The sequence below is a fragment of the Platalea leucorodia genome (genome assembly GCF_965183815.1).
Source record: "Platalea leucorodia genome assembly, chromosome: 15".
NCBI lineage: Eukaryota > Metazoa > Chordata > Aves > Pelecaniformes > Threskiornithidae > Platalea > Platalea leucorodia.
The window spans coordinates 6,146,171-6,166,627 of record NC_138837.1 but is presented as its reverse complement, the minus strand read 5'-3'; the positions used below and the strand labels follow the sequence as shown (position 1 = coordinate 6,166,627).

Sequence of the window (20,457 nt, the reverse complement as noted above, 5' to 3'; positions counted from 1 at the left end):
GGATGCAACAGCCGTACATCAATCCTGATGTTTGAACGGTTGTACCTGGAGGGTGGTTACCAAAAAGAGGGGTGTATTTGCCCAGAGGTGGGGTCCCTGCCTGCATGGCAGCGCCGATTGCAGGGAAGGGGTCCCCAAACTCCCCGGCCATGCCGCGGTGGGGTGGTGGAGGGGGTCTGGGTCAGGGAGATGCTTTTGGCCCTGGGAGGTTGCAGGGCTTTGATGCCGTGCCTCAGTGCAGGGCTATGCAGATCCCAGGGACAAGGCTGCAGGATACGGCCCCGCTCGGGGCTGGCGAGGCCAAACAACAAAAGAAATTGTTTGTTTCTTCAATGGCTTCGGCCCCGGAGCCCAGCTGGGAAGGGAAAGGTGAGAGGGCACCGGTGTGTGAGCGGGAGGGCGATGGGAGAGATAAAACCTGGGGATGACCGGAGGGCGGTGAATGGGCTCTTTCTCTCTCCTCCTCTATCTCCCTCTCCATCTCCCAGGCTTTATTCCAGGTCTCGAGGGCTCCCTGGCTAATTACCCCGCTTAGGGACAAGAGGGGGCACAGGGGCGGCAGGCAGGGCCACAGCCCCTCTGTGCTCCCATGGTGGCCTCGGTGGATGGCAGTGCCAATGGCTGCTCCCGCAGGATGCGTTTTGGGGGGCCACGGTGTGAATGCCCATCACCCCAGCGCCCAGCCCGGGCTTCAGCCCCGCTGCCGGGGGCTTGGGGTGCTGGGGGGCTGCTGTGCTGGCCGGAGCTGGGGCAGGAGGAGGAGGCGCTTGCTGTGGTCACGGTTAGATGGAGCTTTGGGTGGGTGCTGGCACCCGTTCCCTGCATCCCACCAGGCCCTCGCTCCAAAGGCGGGGGGGAACAAGTTAAACCGCAAGCGGTGACGGGGGGAGCGCAGCGGTGGGGGAAAGCAGAGCCCTGCTGCCCTAGGAAGGGCCAGGAGGTGAGCCCACCCGGGGCTGCTGAGACGTCTGTGCCCCGACGGCTGATACAGCCCCGGGGTCAGCCCCGGCTGTGTCACCTGGGGGGAGAGCTCTGCTCCGCATCCCGCAGGGGACGGAGCATGGAAGCGGGCTGGGGGGCCTGCCCTGCTGGGACTCCCATAGCCAGGGGGGGTTTCCTTCCCAGGGCTGCCCGGGGGCAAAGTGTTGCTGTGGGGGCTGCGTGCCCCCAAGCAGAGCCCACAGTCGGGGTTGGCCCTTCGGGGCCGATCCCTGCCCTGCCTGTCCCAGGGGAGAGCAGCTCATCCCCGGGAGCTGGTTCCCCCCCAGATTCTGTGTCCGCCTGTCTGTCTCCACATGACCCTCCCAAGATGCTGGTTCTTGAGTGGCAGTTCCATAATAACTTAACGAAGCTTTTAATTTCCATGAGGGCCCCCCACCCGGAGGAGCTGGAAGGAGAACAGCCCCGCTGCCTCTTCTCCAGCAGCTGGTTCCAGCCTCCTCTCCCGGGTGGGGACCCGAGGGCCAGCGAGGGGAAGGGACACACATGGGGTCTCCATCACTCAGAGCTGAACCTGGGTGTCCTGGCACCTCTCCCAGTCCCGTGACCGCCTCCCTTCCCTTGTAAATTATTAGAGTCTGCCTTGCAGGACTTCACCTGGGGGGACCACCCTGCATGGGCACCCTGGGGCACCCCGGCCCCCCCCTGACGCTGCCTCCTGCCCGCAGGCTTCTGGCACAGCCCCGAGTGCGAGTTCCTCCGGGAGTGCATCGGGCGCTCGCAGGAGGCGGTGGTGGGCACCGTGCACCTCTCCGTCTTCAAGGGCCAGGTCTACATCCTGGGCAGGGAGTCACCGCGGTCGCTGTACAACGAGGAGCTGGTGAGGTGAGTGGGGTTTGGGGGGGCCGGGGTGGGCAGGGGTGGTGGCAGAGAGCATCCCATCCCTCCCAATCCTGTCCCACTCCATCCCATCCCATCCTGTCCCATCCCTGGTGACACCAGGGACAGTGTCCTCCCAGCCCAGCGCCTGGCCGAAGCAAGAGCCCTGTTTTCAAGTCAATACTATTTTTTTCCTCCAGCTTTTCCTTTTTCTTCACGTTGTTTTCTCTCTCACTCACTCCCCCCCCCGCCCTCCCTCAACCCCTTTCAATCTCTCTAAACACTTTATAAGCCATAAATACACCCGAATGAGTTTAGATCAGTCGGAGTAAATGTCAAATTATCTTCTCTCTTTCTCTTCTCTGGCTTTTTTTCCCCCCTTCCCTCCCCCTCAAAATCAACAGCTCCTAATAATCCGTCCCAACCCTTCATTATGCTTTGCGCTCTCACTTGGAGAGATTAAATGAATAAAGTATAAAAAAAAATAAATAAAAAAAGAGGGAAGAAAAAAAAGGAGGATGGAGGGGGGTGGGACAGAGGAAAAAGAGAGAGGGAGAGAAAAGCAGGGGCACTTATTCTCCCTGCGTCTCCAACCATTTTCCTTTTCTTTTTGATTTCTACATCGCTGGTTTGAAAGCCTTTGAGTGACGGCGTCACAGGAACCCGAGAGAAAGCTGTGAGAGGCAGAGCTGTGTGGAAATGCCTCTGCACAGTAGGTAGAAAGTAACATAATTATAGAGCAGGTCAGAACCACTCGAATGAGCAAAAATAAAAGCACAGAGGTTTTTCTGTAGCCCGTCAGGGGAGGTAAAATCATTGTAAACTCTTTCTTTTTTTTTTATCTTCTTTATTTCTCCCCCCCCCTTCCTCTTTTAAGGTTTGCGGTTTCTGGGAAATGAGCCGTGTGTTTTGGGGATGTAGGAAACCATCGAAGTTGGGATTCGGTGGGTGGCTGCTGCCTTTGGGGAGGGGGATGCGCTCGGTGTTGTACCGAGGCACCGGCCGCTGTGGCCATAAACCCCGTTGGAGCCAGGGGTGTCCTCCAGCACCGCTGCCCTCCCCGGGCAGCGTCCCCTGCCCGGGACCCGGGGCAGTGTCCCTGCCTGGCATGGGACAGCCATGCTCAGGAGACGGCTCTGGGGCAGGGCGAGCAGCCCTGCTTGATGCAAGAGCGCAGGGAGGAAGGGTGATGATGCACATGAGGGACCACGGAGGGAAATTTGGGGCTGTGTCTCCAGCAGGGCCCTGGAGAGCCCAGGGGTGGCCGTCGGGGTGGCCCTGTGGCTCTGCTGCTCCCGAGGCCACGTGCCCTTTCCCGGGGGCTGGCGGGGACCCTGCCCTGAGCCCCCCCAGCCATGGGCAGCTGAGGAGGGGTGGCAGTGGGCACTGACCCAGGGGAGCAGCTGCTTCCAGGGTCACCCGTGTCCTCTCTCTTCCCAAAAGGCAGCCCCAAGCCTGCCCTGGGACCCCCATCCCCATGACGGTGCCTTTCTCTCCACAGCATGAACGTGCAAGGGGACTACGAGCCCGCCGATGCCACCGGCTTCATCAACATCAACTCGCTGAGGTCTGTGGGGTCGAGGCGGGACCCTCCCCGAGCGGGGGGGAAAAGCCCCCAGCACCCCCGGGGCTCGCCCCTGCCCCGCGGGATGCAGCCCCCTTCCCTGCTCGGGCTCTGGGGGTGCACCCAGGCCTCCCCCGAGCCCCCAGCGACCGCTGGGGTGCAACCACCCCCCCCCCAGCACCAGCCCTGCCTAATTACAGCCTTCCCCAGCACAGCCGGTCGTTATTTTACTTATTTCTCAGACCCCACCATACTCCCCGCCCCCCAACTCCGGGGCTGTAAAACACACCACATTTACATAATGGGCTCTTAATTTTTCCATTGCCTGTTAACTGCTTTGTTCTCCCCGATCCGCCATGTCCCCCCCACCCCTCTAAGATAAATTAATTACATTATCTCGTGGGAAAAAAAAATAATTAAACTGTACAGGCCTTAACAAATGCCTGCTCTTCACGCCCCCTCATTCTGTTTAAATTAATTGAAAGGAAATGTGTGTTATTACTGTTAATTTACAATTAATTATTTTTTTTTTTAAATCCGGTTTCCAGGCTGAAGGAATATCATCGTCTCCAGAGCAAGGTCACCGTAAAGCAGGATGAATAGCAATCAATCGCACGCGAGCCTCCCGCTCCCCTTTCTAATTTCTCTAAGAACTAGCACTAATTGTGGTGGTAATTTGTAATTGTAACTCGTCTCCCCGGAGTCACGGCGGAGGTGATGGCTTTGTTACGGGACGGCAAGTGAAATGCAATCATTAAAAAAAGGTGGTCGGACGGAGGAGAAGTGGGGAAAGAAATAAAAACCCAGCCACGCGCTGGGTCCGCTCATTGAGAGCCGGGCTTTATTCCTGCCTTGTTTGTTTGCTCTTCTGGCCCAGCGCTTCCCCGAGCCGGGCTTTGTGAAATTTGTAATGGATTAAGTGCCCCTGAAGGACGTGGAGGGGGTTGTCGGTACCTTGTTGTGAAGGTGGGGAGCAGGGGACATCGCCCCGCACGGTGCTGGTCCGGAGGGGCGAGCTGGGGGGTGGGGATGGGTTAAGAAGGTTTGAGCCTTCCTTTGGTTTAGTGCGTTTTAAGAGCAGACTTGGGGCTTGTTGAAAAGGGAAAACCAAGGGAAATATCCTCCAGTGGTGTTGTGGGAGGCAAGGAGGAGAGGAGTGCTTGCTCCGGGCTGGGCAGTGGCATTCTCTCGCATCGCACCTGGGAGGGCTGCGGGTCCCTCCATCCCCGGGGCTCAGGCTGCAGCGCTCGGCCGGGATGCAGGGATGGCTCGGTGAGGGAGACCTGCTCTGAAACGTATGGTGGAAGCAGGAGGACAGAAAACACTTTCTAACCCATGCAAACACCCGGGATGCACTGCTGCTCCGCATCGCCGAGGATGGGGAAGGACCCGGTTTGGGATGTCCCCGTGGTGGGTGTCCCCAGGCCGGGAACATGCTCTCCGGGGGCTGGGAGCGATGCAGCCCCATGCTGCATCCTGCGGTGCCTGGCATGGCTGCGGGGCACCGGGCAGCCCCATCCCGGTGGCAGGGACATGCCGCTGTCCCACCCATTTGGGGAGCAAAAGCAGAGCTGCCACCAAAAAGGGGAACATTTTTGCAGCCCCCAGGGGAGCAGCCAGGCCCGGTGGCCATTCGGGGATGTCCAGGCGTGCCCTGCCCACCCCGCTGCCGAGCCGGCGAGCGTGACAAGCTCTGACATCACAGCTGGGAAAATAACATGTTATTTTCCCAGCTTGGATGTGACTTTCCCTGCTATTACTGGCAGCGACCATCTTGGGAGGAGAAAGCAGTGGAGGGTTGTCAGGCAAGGGGAGAGAAATGGTTTTCTGGGCTGGCGAAGCCTGTCTGACCCCCGTGGGGCACGGGGAGGGGGGAGGCTGCGTGGGGCCGCCCTGTTCCCTACAGCCCATTGCTTTCAGCAGCAAGTCCACGTAGAAAATGCAGCTACACGTGGGGGTCCCTCATGAGCTGTGTCCCGGAGCCCCGCAACGGTGGTGGTAGTCAGCAGGGTTGTGTTGTTCCTCCCACAGCAGCCCCCTCCCAGGTGGGGGAAAGAGCTTGAAACCTCATCAGGAGCCATCTCCTGCGGGGATCATTCAAAAAACAAGATGGGAACAGAGCTGCTGTCCTCCCACACGCTGGGAAGGATGCTGTGCTGGCCCATGGGACAACGGGCAGCCCCGTAAGCTGTAAGCATTACCTCCCCTGCCCACCCGTCCTTGGCAGCGACACGGCCTGGCCGTGGCAGAGGTCTCCACTGGCAAAGTGGATTTTGAAAGAACGTGGTGCAAGGAGGAGCTGATGTCTCTTTTGGAGGAAAAACAACAAAAAAAATGTGTCACAGCAGAAGCTTCTTGTGCCCAAATGCTTGAGAAATGCCAGACGTGCTCAGGGAGGGCTCATCAGACCAGCTGGGCCACCTCTCCCCGGAGTGCTTAAATCATCAGCTGGAAAAAGCCGTTTCACCCCGAGGCCTCGGATCTCCTCCAGCACCCGCGCTGCAGCACTTCGGAGTGTGGACCCCAGGGTGCCCCGGTTGCCCATCCCTCGCCGCACCCGCTGGGATGCGCAGCGAGGTCGTCGGCTGAGGGTAGAGGATGCTGCAAACCACGGCAGCTCCGACTCCTCGGGCAGTGTGGGGTTGCTCTCGGAGGCGGTGGTGGACGTGGCTGTGGTCAGCCTTAGAGCAGTAGCATGTATCAGCTTCCAGCGGCTGCTTCCAACTGGGCTGAAAGCGCATCATGCTGGTAAAGCAGAGCTCAGTGTACTCGAACAGCCAAGTCAAACCCAGTGGGAATCTTGCACAGGGAAAAAAGCTCTTGAAAATCGTGGGGTCGCAGGACAGAGAAGACCCAGCAAGCGCCTGCCCTTTCCCCTTGGTGCAGCTACCAGGGGCTGCAGCAATAGGATGCTATGAGTCAAACACCACATGTTTAATTACTTTACTGCTTTAATTACCATCAGCCCCTCCAGTTCCCATGATTTGGTGGTTTCTCATTGCCCTCCTTGCAGTTTCCCAGCATCCTTCCACCCCAGCGTGTCGTAGGGAGGTATGTCAGGGGCTGGGGCTGCCAGCCTCACGTTGCAGCGGGAAGGAAAAGCAGTGGGCGAGCGGCATGGTGTGAGCAGTTCCTGAACCACCAGGTAACTCCCCAGCAGAGGCATTTTGGGGATAATGTTTTGGGCTTTCAAGGTGGCAGGCTTGTTTCTGCAACATCCACCCGGCTGTAAGGGCAGCGAGCATGGGCTGGGGGCTCTTCGTTCCCAGGGCAGAGATGCGGCTGGGAAGAGCCCTGGAGGGACCCCGGGAAGGGACCTGGGTCACCGCTGGGCTTTGAAGCTCTTCTGCGCATCCCACACAGCGTCACCCATTGCTCAAGCTCTAGTCTGCTCCAAGGCAGCCCCTCGCCACCCTGGGGCTGGGGGTCCCTGGGGATGCCCTTGGGAAGCTGCACCCCTTCGTTGCACTGCAGGCCATACCGTGGGGCTGCTCTGCCGCCCTCCCAGGCTCTGGGGAAGGGCTTGTCCGGGGTCACTGCAATCGATATCTCATCTGCAGGCTCTCCTAGCGGAAGTGATGGTATATTGGAACATGGTAATGGGTCTTGTCTAGTGGAAAAGGCTAATCTTCCCCAGCTGTACAGGATCTCCGCAGGTGTCCTCTGGCTCTCCCCGCTGCCACCAGCCCTGCAGCTAGCCAAGGAGCAGACATGCTTCTTTAAAGCTGCAGCAGTCCAATTTATTGCTGGTCCCAGTGAGGGAGAGCTGCCTCCAGCCCAGCCCCGTGGGGCACAGACCTGTGGTCGGGGCTTCCCGGCGAAGGACCAGCACCCAGGGTGGCACCACATGGCACAGGCAGCCGCAGCAGCTCACATTTGCTGGCTCGAAGCAGAGAAGGCGACATGTTCTCCAGCCTCGCTCACCTAGGGATGGCGTTTCCCCAGGGAGAGGAGGAGGAGGATGTGGGGACGATGCCAGGAGGGATGTGGACCCCTCAGAGTGCCACCTGCAAGCGTAGGTGGGAAGGCAGGTGTGTGCCACAGGGAAAAGCAGGGGGGAAAGTTCCTTGCTGTTAATTTGGCTTTTTTGGCAACGTGCTTGCTGCCTGGCACGGCTCACCGCATGGGGCTTGGCCCGTTTTGCCCATCCCTAGGGATTGCTAGCAGAGGCAGGTCTCCCCTTCCCCTGCCCGGCTGGCTGTCGTGCCCAGGCAGGCTTTGTACATGCCCAGGGAGTCCTGGTTTTTACAAGCTGACCAGCCAACGCTGGCTACCGCAGCCTGCTGCATCACTATGGCAAAATCAATTTTCCCCTTTCTCTGGAGGTAGAGGTAATTACCTAATTGCATGTGAATTTTAGCGCAAGCGTTGCCAAGAACAACTCCGAACAATGCACAGGTTTGGGCAACGCGTCCTGGGGCTTGGACGTGGCCACGGAGTGAGGAGCACCCAGATGTGGTCTGCAAAATGGGGGGCCCAGAGGCTTGGGGGGGCCCCTTGGAGGCTGAGCTGCCATCAGGTCCCATGAAGGTCATGCCAAAATCCTGCTGTTTGGGGCAGGGACTGTTTCCTGCAAAAGACAGTGAGAATAGATGGGTGTCAAGAGAAAACTCCCGGGGGAGGGCAGAGCAGCTGTAGGGCCACTGGGATTTTGCTTAAACTTTATTTTATTGCTTGGAGAAAAGGAGCAAAAAGGGGGATGTTTTGCAGGAGGGAAGCAGGGAGGTCTTGTGCGGCTGTACCCTGTGGGACCCTGTCCCCATCACGTCCCCTCCTGGGGCTCCATCTCCCCACCTGCGGGGTGTGTGGAGGGGACCCCGGCCCACCTCTCCCAAGGGAGGGGGAGAAAATCCTCTTGTGCTACCCAGTATCAGGTAATTTTGGGCAGGCAGTGGTCCCTGGGTGCTGGTAATGGTCCGGCAGCACTGAGGATGGCATTCCCCTGGCAGGGATACCACTACCAGCAATGGGAAAACCATGGGAGACCCTGCAATGAGCATTTGGTCCCTGTTTTCCTTCGGAGACGCGGCTCCAAGCGGATTCATGGAAGCACACGGGTCACAGGACTGCAGCACAGCACAGCTATTAAGTGTTTCTATCTTTCTGAGGGAAAGCCATCCCCCCGGTGAGGTTGGGAGTCACTGGCCGTGAGCTTCCCAGGCAAGGGGGAGATGGTCGCCTTTGTAAACCCCTTAACAAGGTGGCTTTGTTTCCCCATTTAACAAGAAGCTCCCTTGCTTCTTCCCTGGGAGTTTCCCAACGACGGATCCCTGAAAGCCAGCTTTATGCTCCGACCGGGGACGCGCTGCTGTGGGGCCGGCAGGGATCAGAGGGACACAGGGGCCCTTCTGCACGCCCCTGACAAAGGCTGCCCTGGGGGGACAGAGCGTCAAAGCTCAGCCGGCTCAGGGCGGGGGACAAGGGACCCACAGAGGAGGCTGCGGCCCGAGCCCGCCGTCCATCTGGTCACTCGATCGCAGTGGGCAGCGACCCGGCAATGCTCGGGGAGGGCCAGGGGGGTCCTTCTGGTTCGTCCCCCCGGCAAGGGGGCAGGGGGAGCGGCCGGGAAGGGACAGGTAGGTTTTGTTGGCTGCAGGTAACCGGATCCGAGGCCGTTGGTGCCTTCCTGCCCTCTCCTCTGGCTTTGGCGGGGGTGAGAGATGGGAGGTGGGAGTGAGGAGCTGAGGGCTGGAAACCGAGACCTCCGTTCAGAGGGGATGCTTCCCCTCGGCTGGATGGAAATAGGTTTGGAGAAAGCCTCAGGGTGTCTCTGCTCCGGCACCCTACAGCCCTCCTGGCTGGACCAGGGCACGTGCGACGGCAGGAGGGACCGCTCGGGAGTGATGCTTGGCTATGAGGGGCATCCGGGTCATGGCAGAGGCATCACCCATCCTTGTGTCAGGGTCCAAGCTGCCCTTTCCCACCTCCTCTCTCTTCCCTGGGGGCTCTGCTGGCCTCCGCTCGGTTTGGGAGCTCTTGCCCTTCCCTCATCCCACCAGCAAGTGCCCCGTCTCGCCTCCCCCCTCCAGCCATCTGCCTCCGAGCCCCCCGCCCAGATTTACTGTCATGCGTTAAAACCACGGCTCAGCGCCAGGGTCAGCGTGTCACGGTGGCCCCTCATCGATTTGTTTTACCTCCCCTTGGCAAAAGCACTTTGGCTCCGGCCCCCTTGGCGGCGTATGGGGCTTCCCGAGGCCCCCGGCGCTCCCCTTGCCCATCCCAGACCCCATGGGCCCGGGCAGCGGGCAGCCAGCTGAGCCGCTGATCTCCTGACCCCCCCGGGGCACCTAATGTGTCTCCCTGGTTTATCGGGATCAATATTTCCACAAAAGCAAGGAAGACCCCTTTGGGGGGGAAGGATGGGGGGGTCCCACTTGTTTGCACAGCCCCATGGCTGGTTTAGTGCTTGGCTGGGCTGCGTCCCTGCTGGGGGCTGGGAGGGAAGGGAGACCCCAAACTGGGGGTACCTGCTCAGGGGGTGTTCGGGGTCTCCTCCTTCCAGCAAATGTTTGTGAGTCTCGAGCTCTCTGCCGGGGCGCGATGGCCAGGGTGCCTTTGGGTCCAAAACTCGAGGACGTGGGGTGGCTTCAGCCCTCAAGCCCCCCACCCAGCAGGCATGGGGCTGCCACGGGCAGGGGGGTGGCAGTGGGTGGGGGCGCAGGGTGCTCACCGTCCTCTGGATGAACGGCAGAGGAACCACGGGACGCCCATGGCCGCGAGCAGGCGGCTTCAGAGACAGCGCTCGGTGGGGTCTGCTTCTGGCTCCCTGGCATTCCGGGCTGGGTGAGGGATTTTTGAACCGTTTTATTCGGTGCTGGGGTGTTTTTACAGGAGTCTGGAAATGAAGGTAAAGGATGCACATTGGCTTAATAAGCCCAAGCGGCGGGCTGCCAGGAGACACGGCTGGGACGGCAGCCTCCAGCCCTTCCCAATGCACGCTGGGGGATGCCCGAGCCACAGGGACTCTGGCTCTTACAGCTTGGCTGAAGGAATCAAGGCAGAGAAAACATGGACAACCCTCGAACGCCACGCAGGCTGCAACCGCCCCTGCCGAAGGCACCGTGCCTCCAAAACCTCTCCTGCGCCCAGGCCCACCACCGCCGTGCCCACGGGTCGCCGCGCCGGCGGCCAGGGCAGATGCACGGCAGCACGGGCCGCCCGAGGAGAAAGCAGGGGCTCTTGGCAACTCTGCCTTTTGCTTTCAGCCTCGCCCTCTCGCTATTTATTGGTGACTTTTGTCCTTGGCCAGCTTAGCGGCTGAAAGGGGCTGTATTATATCACATGTAGGCAGCTCCTGGGGGGAGAGGGCCATGCTTTCTGCTGGAACAAAGCGCGGGTTGGCTAATTCCCCTCTCCTCCCGCAGCACCCGGGTCCCATCTGGTTGACACAGTTTGCTCCAGTGTCTCCTGCTATTAAGCCCCCACTTGCCTGCTTGAATCGCACACGCTCCCCCCGCCCCTGTACCCTTGGCCCCTTTTTCTTGCTTTATTTTTCATTTTCCCCAAAGCCAGGCAGAACTTGCTTCGTGGAGTGATGTCAGATGTGTGCAAAGCAGACCAAGAAAACCTAATGCATCCCCCTCTTTGTCTGCCGGCCTCTCCAGCGCCTCACATTTTCCACTCGGAAAGCCACTTAAAACACATCAGCAACAATCCCTCACAAAACAGCCACTTGTTGGCTAATTGTGCCGAGGACCTGCGTGCGCCGCATTGCGCTTTCCTGCCGAGAAGGGTCTAACGCTGCCGGGGGCTGGGGCTCCCCGCCGAGCAGAGGGTGATGAGGACCCTCAGCATCCACCGGGATCGGCCCTGGGGTCTCAGCTGCTCCCCGGGGTTTGGTGGGGCAGGGATGCAGGATGGGGATGTTTCTGTTCCCCGTGGCCTCGGGTAGGTCCGGATCGGCTGGAGAGGATGATCACAGAGCTGGGAGTGGGGCTCAGCTCAGGACCCCCCTTTGCAGCTGGATGGACGAGCAGATGGACCCAGCAGAGCTGCCTGGAGCTCTCTGTCCTACCTGCTAACTCCTGCCCGGGCAGGAAAGCAGGCAGGCATGCAGGCAGGCATGCTGCTGGTGGGATGGTTGCTGAGGGAGGAGACAAGGAGGGTGCTGGGACCCTGCTGGGCTGCTGACTTTTTGCTCGGTGCCTGTGATCCTGGGGTGATGGCTCTGGGTCTGCAGGCTGAGAAGAGCCAGCTGCCCCATGCCGACGGGAGAGAGCTCCCTTGCAGCTCGGAAGGATGCCAGTGGGTTTCACTGGAGGGGATGGAGACCCAGACACGCATTGGAGGGCAGATAGGGTGAAAGCGGGAGATGCTCCATGCTGGGAAGGAGGCAGAGGGGCTTGGACCTTTGCCTAACAGAGAAGCATCCAAAAATCCCTCCGCAGAGATCCTTTGGGCTCTTTGGGATGCAGGAGAAGAAGATCAGCAGGTGGTTAATCTCCCCCTTTGCATCCCAGGGGTGAGAGCATCCCTCTGCCCATCCCTCTGCCGCAGAGGATCCCCCAGCACGCCCGGCCTTCCCTCCCAGCAGACAGACAAGGGTGTGGAGCAGCTGCACTCATTTTTCTGCAGAAGAACTCTGGCAGCTTTTCCTGCTGCCACCCCCAACATCCTGGGGAGCAGGACCAGAGCTGCGTGTAGTCAAGGCAGCCTGGTCTTGAGGGGGAGCTGTCACACCTTTTAGCTTAAAACTGTCTAATCCTACCCTGGTTTGGGGCTAATTTGAGGCAAGCAAGGAGGTTCAGTGCCAGAGCCAGCAGCCAGTGGTAGTGGGAGGCTCCCGGCGGGCGTTGTGCCGGGCAGGCAGCCCAGAGCCCTCCCGGCAGGCGCCGTGCCGCAGAGCACACCTGCCTGCGCTCACCTGCCCACGCTCACCTGCCCGCTTAAATGTCACACAGGCAGAGCGGCGTGGGGAATGTGGCCAGAGCAGGGTCTGGCTTTTTGCTTTCCCCGCAGGGAGCCGTGCTGCTGCCTGCTCCAGCTCGGTTTGGTGACCAGGCTGAGCCTCTGCCATGCTGCTCCGGCCAGCAGCAGCCAAGCGATGTGGAGGGAGCTGCAGGCAGCTGCCTCCTCTTCCCAGTACCTTGCTTTGCTGCCAGACCCGGCACACTGCAGCGGGTCGATGGGGGACCCCGGGGGCAGGTCGCACCCCACACCAGCCATACACACCTGCGAAGCGAGCGGGTGCTGGGGGAAGAAGGGGTTAAGCTGAGCCAGCGGCAGAAATCAGAGGATTACAGGTTTGTTGCCGGACTGTCCCATCTGTCACCAGCACAAAGACGAGCCCTGTCTCGGGCTGGGCTGTCAGCGAAGAGCCCACCACTACATTAGGACTCCATTAGGGGAGACTGGCGGTGGGAAATGGCAGCTGTCAGGGCACTATCATTTCTCCTGTAATTCCTCCCGCTCGCTTCTCAACTGCACTTAAATAGCAGGTCTACCCACTGGGCCAATTTTGCATTTTCTTCCTCCCGCTGCTCCTCTTCTTTCTTTAAAGCTGCAGCTCCCTGGGCCCTCCCCCAGCAGCCTGTCCATGGCACCTCCGCAAGGAGAAGGGCTCACAGGCATTGGCAGCATCCCGACTGCCAGGGCAGCTATGGAGCTGCGGCGATGCCAGCCCAGTCTGCAACAGCACCGGTGGGCTCAGCGATGGGAATCACTGATTCCTGACCCTGGCACAGGGAGAAGGGGAGGTGGGTTACGACCTCCAAGGACAGGCAGCGTCCTTCCCATCTCCCATCATCTGGGACTCTCCAAGGTGGTGAATGTTTCCCGGTCCGCGCTGCCCTTGCCCAAAAGCCCGGCTGCCCAGGCAGGGCTGGCACCGCTCTGCGAAGGGGGCCGGGGTGGGCAGGACAGCACCTGGCGAGTGGGACTGGGGACCGTGGCCGGCGAGCGTGGGCTGGAGCAGGGATCCCTCCTCCAGCCGCCAAACCTGCCCAATCTTTCAGCGCTTGGCAGAGCCTCCTGGGTTGCACCCCCTGGTGTAGTCATGGCCACCTTGGGGTGGGATGCTCTCCTGGCACCAGGTGGTCTCGGGATCCATCTCACCATGGCATTGTCTGACCTAGGGATAAAACCACAGACAACCAGGTTTCCTGATGGGACAACATCACCTGGAAACTCGCAGAGAGCATCTGCTCCAGGAGGAGCCTTGGAGAAACACCTCAGCATGGTGGGGACCCCTCTCACGAGCCACGTGTTCGCTGGGGGTCTCCATGCTCACACCTCTCCTGGGAGCCCCCAGGGCTGCCCACACCCTGCCCTGCCCTCACCGTGTCTCCTGCCGGACCCGGTGCTGCCGGCGCTCCCTGCGGAGCCTCCTTTTCCAGCGGGGGATCAAAACAAACACTTCTGCGGGGAAGTGCATTGCAGTGGTGCTCGAAATAAATAACTAATTTCTCCCTACATGATCTTAAGGAGCAGGAGAGGCGTGAATAGCAGGGCCTGGTGTCGGGCTGACTGGACTCCCCGGTGCGGTAATTCAGAGGATGACAAACATAAGCCAAAGAAAAATGTTGAAAAATGGGCACTTCCCGCAGCCCTGAGCAAAGGAGCTATTGCAGGGTTTGGAAATAACGAAGGCAAAAAGAGGGAGAGGGGGGAATTTTCTCATTGAGACCAAGTGAAGTGCCAAACAAGCTGCTATTATGGTGGCTTTGAGAGGCACAGGGAGGGAGTGATGGGGAGGAGAGCAGGGGGAAGGAGAGGAGGGAGGTGGGGGAGAAGAGGGGGAGAGAGGCCTGGAGTAAGGGAGAAGGGTGGGGGATGTGGGGACGAGGGGGATGCGAGGACCCAAAGGTGCGACGTGACACGGGGGAGACGGAGAGAGGACCAAGTTGTGTGATGGTGGCAGGGCCACCGCGTGCCAGCGCCCTGTCCCTCACCCCCGGTCCCCCGTATCTCCCCATCCATCCCCTGTCCTGGTCCCTGGCCACCTTCCACCCCCCGCACCCACCACCAAAAGGGAAAAAAAAAAAAAAAAGAGATGGAAAGAAGGAAAACAAAATATCTACAGTTGTCGAGACAAGGGGAGAAAAATAGAGGCAAACATCCATAATTTTCTCTGTGGGGCTTTGCAGTAATTGAGCCATTTGGATAAAAATAAAGGCAGCAGGCCCTTTAGGTAAGAGGAGCTTTTGCAATCCAAGAAGCCTGAATTATGCGCCTTGTATCACTTGAAACCCCCCACCCCATCACCCCCCTCCGCCTCCCCCATGCAACACCAAACCACTTTCCCTTTTCTTCTTCTTCTCCTTTTTTTTTTCCCTCCTCCTTTTTTAAGTACCCTGTCAAACGGCGTCCGAGAGAGGAGAATTTCAGCTGTCACAACTAATTTCAGCGCGTGTGTGTGTGTGAAGGTGTGTGTGTCTCGGGCAGGGGGAGGCGGGTGATGGAGGCGTAGAATCACTCTTTTTTTTCCCTTTTTTCCCCCCTCAAAAGGAAGATTTACATCAGAAATTTGTTTCTGGAAGTGTTTAAGGCCTGTAATTTCCTTCTTTTCAATTGCCGCCTGATGTCTTCTTCTCACCAGGCTCCTTCCCAACCATCCCTGCCCGTCCAGTGCCGGGGCTCACCGTCACCCTCCTGGCAGCCTGGTCCCTTGGCCCCAGTCTTGCCCAGCGCCGAGGAGGCTCCTCCATCTCTTGCCAGGGCTTGAGACTGCCAAAACTCATCTCTCACAGCCCCGAGTGCCACGCTGGGTCTGGCAGCGGAGGCTACGGCTTCTCTCTGCCGGCATCCTAGCGCCGGGGGCTTTAGGCTTCAGATTTGGTCACCTTCTTTTTGCAGCCACTTTGAGGGTGGCATTAGCTGGAGGGTCACAGGGGGAATCCTGCTCAGGGCACAGCACCCCTGAGAGCCGAGTGGGGCTGTCGGGGTGATCCCCCCACTCGGGACCTGCCTGGGGAAAGGGGCAGCTGGTGCTGAGCTTGTTGGGTCTTCCTGGCCAAGGCTGGGAGGGGAAAAAGTCCCTGAATCCAGCAAAGTCTCCGGGTTGTTTGCAAGAGAAGAAGAGGCAAAGCCCTGGCATGGCTGGAGAAGTTGCCTCCACCATGGTTGGAAGATGATGGGGTGGCCACGATGATATAGACCATCTTAAAATCCTTCCCCCATGGGCTGTGTTCCTTTCTCCTAAAACAAATGGTCCTTTTGCTTAAGAAAATGATCCCAGCTTCTGAAAGGAGGAAAGGCTGGTCATCAGCAAGCCTGCTGGTGTAGCGTAGGTGACTGGCAGCAGACTGTGCATCCCAGTGAAGAAGCGTGTTCCCTGCCCTTGGACAGCCACCAGACAATTTCATCGGCCTCAGCAATTCCTGCCTACTCATGTAGGCGCAAATGAGATGCATAAAACTGGAAAGAGCAAGAAAGAGCCGAGAATGAGAGCAACACACCCTGAGAGGGTCTGTGCACGGGCAGCAGGGTGGGTGGCAGCCCTCGTGGGACACCCCATGAAGCACCGCCATCGCCCAGACATCTCGGACTGTAAGGGCTGGGCAGGGGCCATGCAGCAGCGCCCTGCTTGAGGAATAACCTTGTCGTGGTTTAACCCCAGCTGGCAACTAAGCCCCACAGCTGCTCACTCCCTCCCCCCCGGTGGGATGGGGGAGAGAACTGGAAGGGTGAAAGTGAGAAAACTCATGGGTTGAGATAAAGACGGTTTAATAGGGAAAGCAAAAGCCATGTGCGCGAGCAAAGAAAACCACGGAATTCATTCCCTCCTTCCCATCGCAGGCAGGCGCTCAGCCATCCCCAGGAAAGCAGGGCTCCATCACGTGTAACGGTGACTTGGGAAGACAAACGCCATCGCTCCGAACGTCCCCCCCTTCCTCCTTCTTCCCCAGCTTTATGCGCTGAGCGTGACGCCATACGGTGTGGGATGTCCCTTTGGGCAGCGGGGGGCAGCTGTCCCGGCCGTGTCCCCTCCCAGCTCCTTGGGCCCCCAGCCTGCTCGCTGCTGGGGGGTGAGAGGCAGAAAAGGCCTGGACTCCGTGCAAGCGCTGCTCAGCGGTAAGGAACCATCCCGGGGTTATCAACACCGTTTCCAGCACAAATCTGAAACACAGCCCCACACTAGCGACTATGAAGAAAATTAACTCTACCCCAGCCAAAACCGGCACAAAGCTTTGCATGTTCTTTGCATTACCCCTTGACGAACTGGTCCTTGCATCATCCCAGAGCCTCCTGCTCCTCCGCTGTGGCGGGAGGGCTGCGGCTGAGGGCGGAATCAGACCTGGGGGCTCCGGCCCAGAGGACGGGGGGAGCCCGGGCACCTCCCAGAGCTCCAGGTCTCGGCGGAGCAGGGCAGAGCTCCCCGGAGCACACCGGCACCCCGCGTCCTGGAGCTTTGCGCAATGTGTCGCCGCCACCATGGCAGTGTCTGGCCCACGGCAGCGTGGTCAGAAACATGGTCCTCAAATACAGGCAGGAAAACAGGCAGGCAACGGGCGCTGTGGGGTGACGTGTTTCCACGGAGGATGTTAAATGGTGGTTGCTGGTGGGGTGCCTCTGCGGCCACCACCGCAGCGGGGACGGAGGGGATGGCACGGCCTAGCAGGGGATGGCACAGGTAGGGATGGGATGGCAGGGGCAGGCAGGGCAGTCTGGCAGGGCCAGTACAGGCAGGGATGGGGTGGCAGGGGCTGTTGGGGTGGCAGGGGCTGTCAGGTTGGGCCAGACAGGGACGGGATGGCAGGGGCAGGCAGGAGATGGGATGACCCAGCCTGGCAGGGGTTGGCTCAGGCAGGGATGGGGTGACAGGGGCTGGCAGGGGCCAGTCTGGCAGGGCTGGTACAGGCATGGACAGGATGGCAGGGGCAGGCAAGGATGGGATGGCAGGGGCAGGCAGGGACGGGATGGCAGGGGCAGGCAGGAGATGGGATGGCAGGGGCAGGCAGGGATGGGATGGCAGGGGCAGGCAGGGGCGGGATGGCAGGGGCAGGCAGGGATGGGATGGCAGGGGCAGGCAGGGGCGGGATGGCAGGGGCAGGCAGGGACGGGATGGCAGGGGCAGGCAGGAGATGGGATGGCAGGGGCAGGCAGGGACGGGATGGCAGGGGCAGGCAGGGACGGGATGGCAGGGGCAGGCAGGGATGGGATGACCCAGCCTGGCAGGGGCTGGCCCAAGCGGGGACGGTATGGCAGGGTCTGGCAGGGCACAGTCTGGCCGGGGTCGGCCCAGGCAGGGACGGGATGGCAGGGGCAGGCAGGGACGGGGCGGCACAGGCAGGGCCGGGCGGGCAGGGGCGGGCAGGGGCCGGGGGGGTCCCCGGGCAGCGCCCCCCGCCCGCGGGCTCCCGGTGGCGGCGGGGGGGCGGGGGGGTCCCCCCGTGGGGCGGTGCCGGGGCTCGCCCCGCCCCGAGCCCCCCCCCCGTCGGCACGTGAGCGCCCGTGACGCGCGGCGCGAGCCCCCCCCGCCCGGTCCCGCCCCGCCGCGGCGCCCCCGCCCCCCCGCCCCACTTCCGGCGGAAGCGGGGGGCTCTTTCCCTTTCCGGGTGCGGGTCCCCGGGCGGAGCGGCGGGACGGCGCGGCGGCGGCGGGCGGGCGCGGGGCGCGTGTCATGGCGGAGCTGGCGCAGGGGCAGAGCGCAGCGCCCGTGGGGATCAAGCCCGAGGGGTTCGTCGACGCTCTGCACCGGGTCCGGCAGGTAGGCGCCGGCTGGGCGGGCTGGGGGCGGGAGGAGGCCGCGGGGCGCCGCTAGGCCGCGGGGCTGAGGCGAGGCGCGGAGCCGCCGTGAGGAGCTGGGCCGCGGCCCCGCTGCCCCTCTCCCGGCAGGCCGGAGCCGGCGGCCCCTCGCAGCAGCCCCGGGGCTGTCCCCTGCGGGGGGCGGCGGGGCGAGGGGCAGGCCGGGGCGGCGGCGGCGGGGCTCTCTGACAGCCCCCTTCGGGGCGAGTCGCGGCCGGGGCTTGTGACACGGCCGAAAGGCTGCTCTGCGGGGAAGGAGGCGGGCTGCAGCCTGCGGGAGCTCCCGTCTGCGAAACTGTCGTCTTGCACTTTGCAGTGGGTGGGTGTGAGCTAATGTTAATTCGTTTTTTAAACGAGGCCTTAATTGTGCGTTAGGCTAATCAGTGGAAACCCCGGCAGAGGGGGAGCTTTGCATTCCCTCCTGGCGGGGAGAGAGAGGGGGGAGTGAAGTGCTCCCAAAGGAATCTCTGAGCTTACCCGGCGCTAAAATGGAAACTTTCAGCGAAAGCGCCCAGACCTGCAGAATTCAACACCCTTGTCTTCAGTACAGCGTATTCCAAATATTTCTGTGCTTCTCAGATTGTGGAAAGTGGCTCCAGAATCAAGAAGCTGCTGCTAACAGTGCAGACTTTGTGACCGTTCATTGCACCTCTTCTTCCATGTCTGTCGCAGGTGTTTATTCCATCTCTGAACAGCTTGCACTTTACTCATGTTTAGTAACTGCACCTTAACAAGGTGTAATACAGCTAAATACTGGGACCGCAGCCCAACTGGCGCTTAAAGACCCTGACTTTATTCTTTCCAATGTTACAGGCCAGGTGGGAGAAATCTCCTTCTGTTGCCCAGACTCGCTTTTCTCATTTCACTGAGAAACTCCCGAAGAAACTAAGCTGGACCTAAGACCTTTCAAGCAATCGCTCTAATGGAACTTAAGTGGCTTACCATCGCTCGCAGCTCACTTGTGAATCAGTATGGGAGCCAGTCTGCGTTTTGTGCGGTCTTCAGCGACCTGTACAGAGGCGCTCGCTGGTCTAGATGAACACCCTGCACCTTCCCAGAGGAGATCACAAGCTAGTCTGCTCTTCGGTTGTTGATTCCTTTCTCAGCATAAGTATTGCAGTAGGCAAGTTGCGTGTTAGCTGCCTCCTGGATGAGGCCACGCATCGCTTTTTTCAGTGGCGAACAAGGCACTGTGGTCTTGATGGTATGCGATGTCTGAAAGCTTTGCTGTTAGCCCAGGGTTATCACCGTGTTGCAGTTAAATTGAGAGGTATTGCAGCTGTGTTTGTCTTGACCTGATCGTCTGTTACCGAAGGTGCCTCATTGCAAAAACATCTCATTGAATATCTGGTAATATTATCGTCTGCTAGCAGTTGAATAATCTTTGAATAACCTGTTTATGTAGAAGAAAATTATTTGGTGGTAAGTTGCAGCTTGTTGAAATTGTTTTGTGAGCATGTTGAAATTGTTTTGTGAGCATGTTGAAAGTGCCACAGTACGTACCGCTCATCTGATCATAGCAGGTTAAATGTGAAGGTGGGATGCCTCAGATGGTTTTAGGCTAAAACATAGCACTAACTGAAAATTCACTGAGGTGGTGCTGTGTGGTTGCTGTCATCAAGTTTGTAGGGTGAATCTGTGAGGCCCCCGAACCCACACATGAAAGAGATAGAATATTAAATAATTCTGTAGCCTGGCTCTGCTCACTTATTCAGATTTTGCTGTTCTTAAGTTCATTATGCTTGAAAGATTGTGTTGAGTTTCTGTAAGCCTACAACTTGAGTTAGTCTGAACTGGAAGATTTCAGAGTCGTCCAAGCTGCCAACTTCAGGTCAGGCGCTGCAGCGTAGCAACCTTCCTGCTATCTTTTCACGCTGGAAACAAGTGAAAACTTGAAACAAGTGAAATGTGTACTCTGCACGTATTCATGGGAGCGCAGTGGCCTACATTTTCATGCAGACTTATATGCTCCTGTTGAATGCGATTTTTTTTTTTTTTTTCCCCATTAGTGGGATGAAAAGAATTGTTGGCAAATGCTAAAATATTTCCCCCCCTGCAAAAGTACTTGATTTAATCTAGTTCCGTAGAGGCTTTGTAAGGGAGTAGGTAGTCGTCTGCACAGTTCGACAGAACTAAATTGTCCCGGGTGACTTGTTACCAAATGTGAATGAAGATGGTCTCAGTGGACGAATATTTCCCTCAAGCAGTCTGTGATGGAACTTCCTGGCTGAGGATCAGGTGGGATGTAAAGGCAGTTACACCTAACACTTCTCTGGAGGTGATGGCAGAGCTTTCACCAAGTGCGTTTAATGTTTTTGCCTGAACTATACTGATCTGGTGTGTAGATATCGGCTTTTATACTGTTTCTGTGGCCAATGCCATAGCCTTTT

At 59.3% G+C, this 20,457-nt stretch overlaps 2 protein-coding genes across 7 annotated transcripts in view; both read left to right on the top strand.

Moving 5' to 3' along the window:
• The window catches only part of ASS1 (argininosuccinate synthase 1), a 29,190-nt gene extending 25,050 nt beyond the window's left edge, over nt 1-4,140 (top strand). For both annotated transcript variants that reach the window (XM_082327818.1, XM_082327819.1), the window contains exons 14-16: nt 1,668-1,824; nt 3,320-3,385; nt 3,931-4,140. In XM_082327818.1, the coding sequence (XP_082183944.1) occupies nt 1,668-1,824; nt 3,320-3,385; nt 3,931-3,985 (278 nt within the window). In that variant the 3' untranslated portion in view covers nt 3,986-4,140. The remainder of the gene's footprint in view (nt 1-1,667; nt 1,825-3,319; nt 3,386-3,930) is intronic.
• Nucleotides 4,141-17,894: 13,754 nt separating this feature from the next.
• Nucleotides 17,895-20,457, top strand: part of FUBP3 (far upstream element binding protein 3) — a 41,139-nt gene continuing 38,576 nt past the window's right edge. For 3 of the 5 annotated variants that reach the window (XM_082327573.1, XM_082327577.1, XM_082327572.1), the window contains exon 1: nt 17,895-18,029. In XM_082327573.1, the coding sequence (XP_082183699.1) occupies nt 17,943-18,029 (87 nt within the window). In that variant the 5' untranslated portion in view covers nt 17,895-17,942. Of the gene's footprint in view, nt 18,030-18,880; nt 19,272-20,457 lie in introns of all 5 variants that reach the window. The other 2 variants (XM_082327575.1, XM_082327574.1) reach the window with 2 other exon arrangements.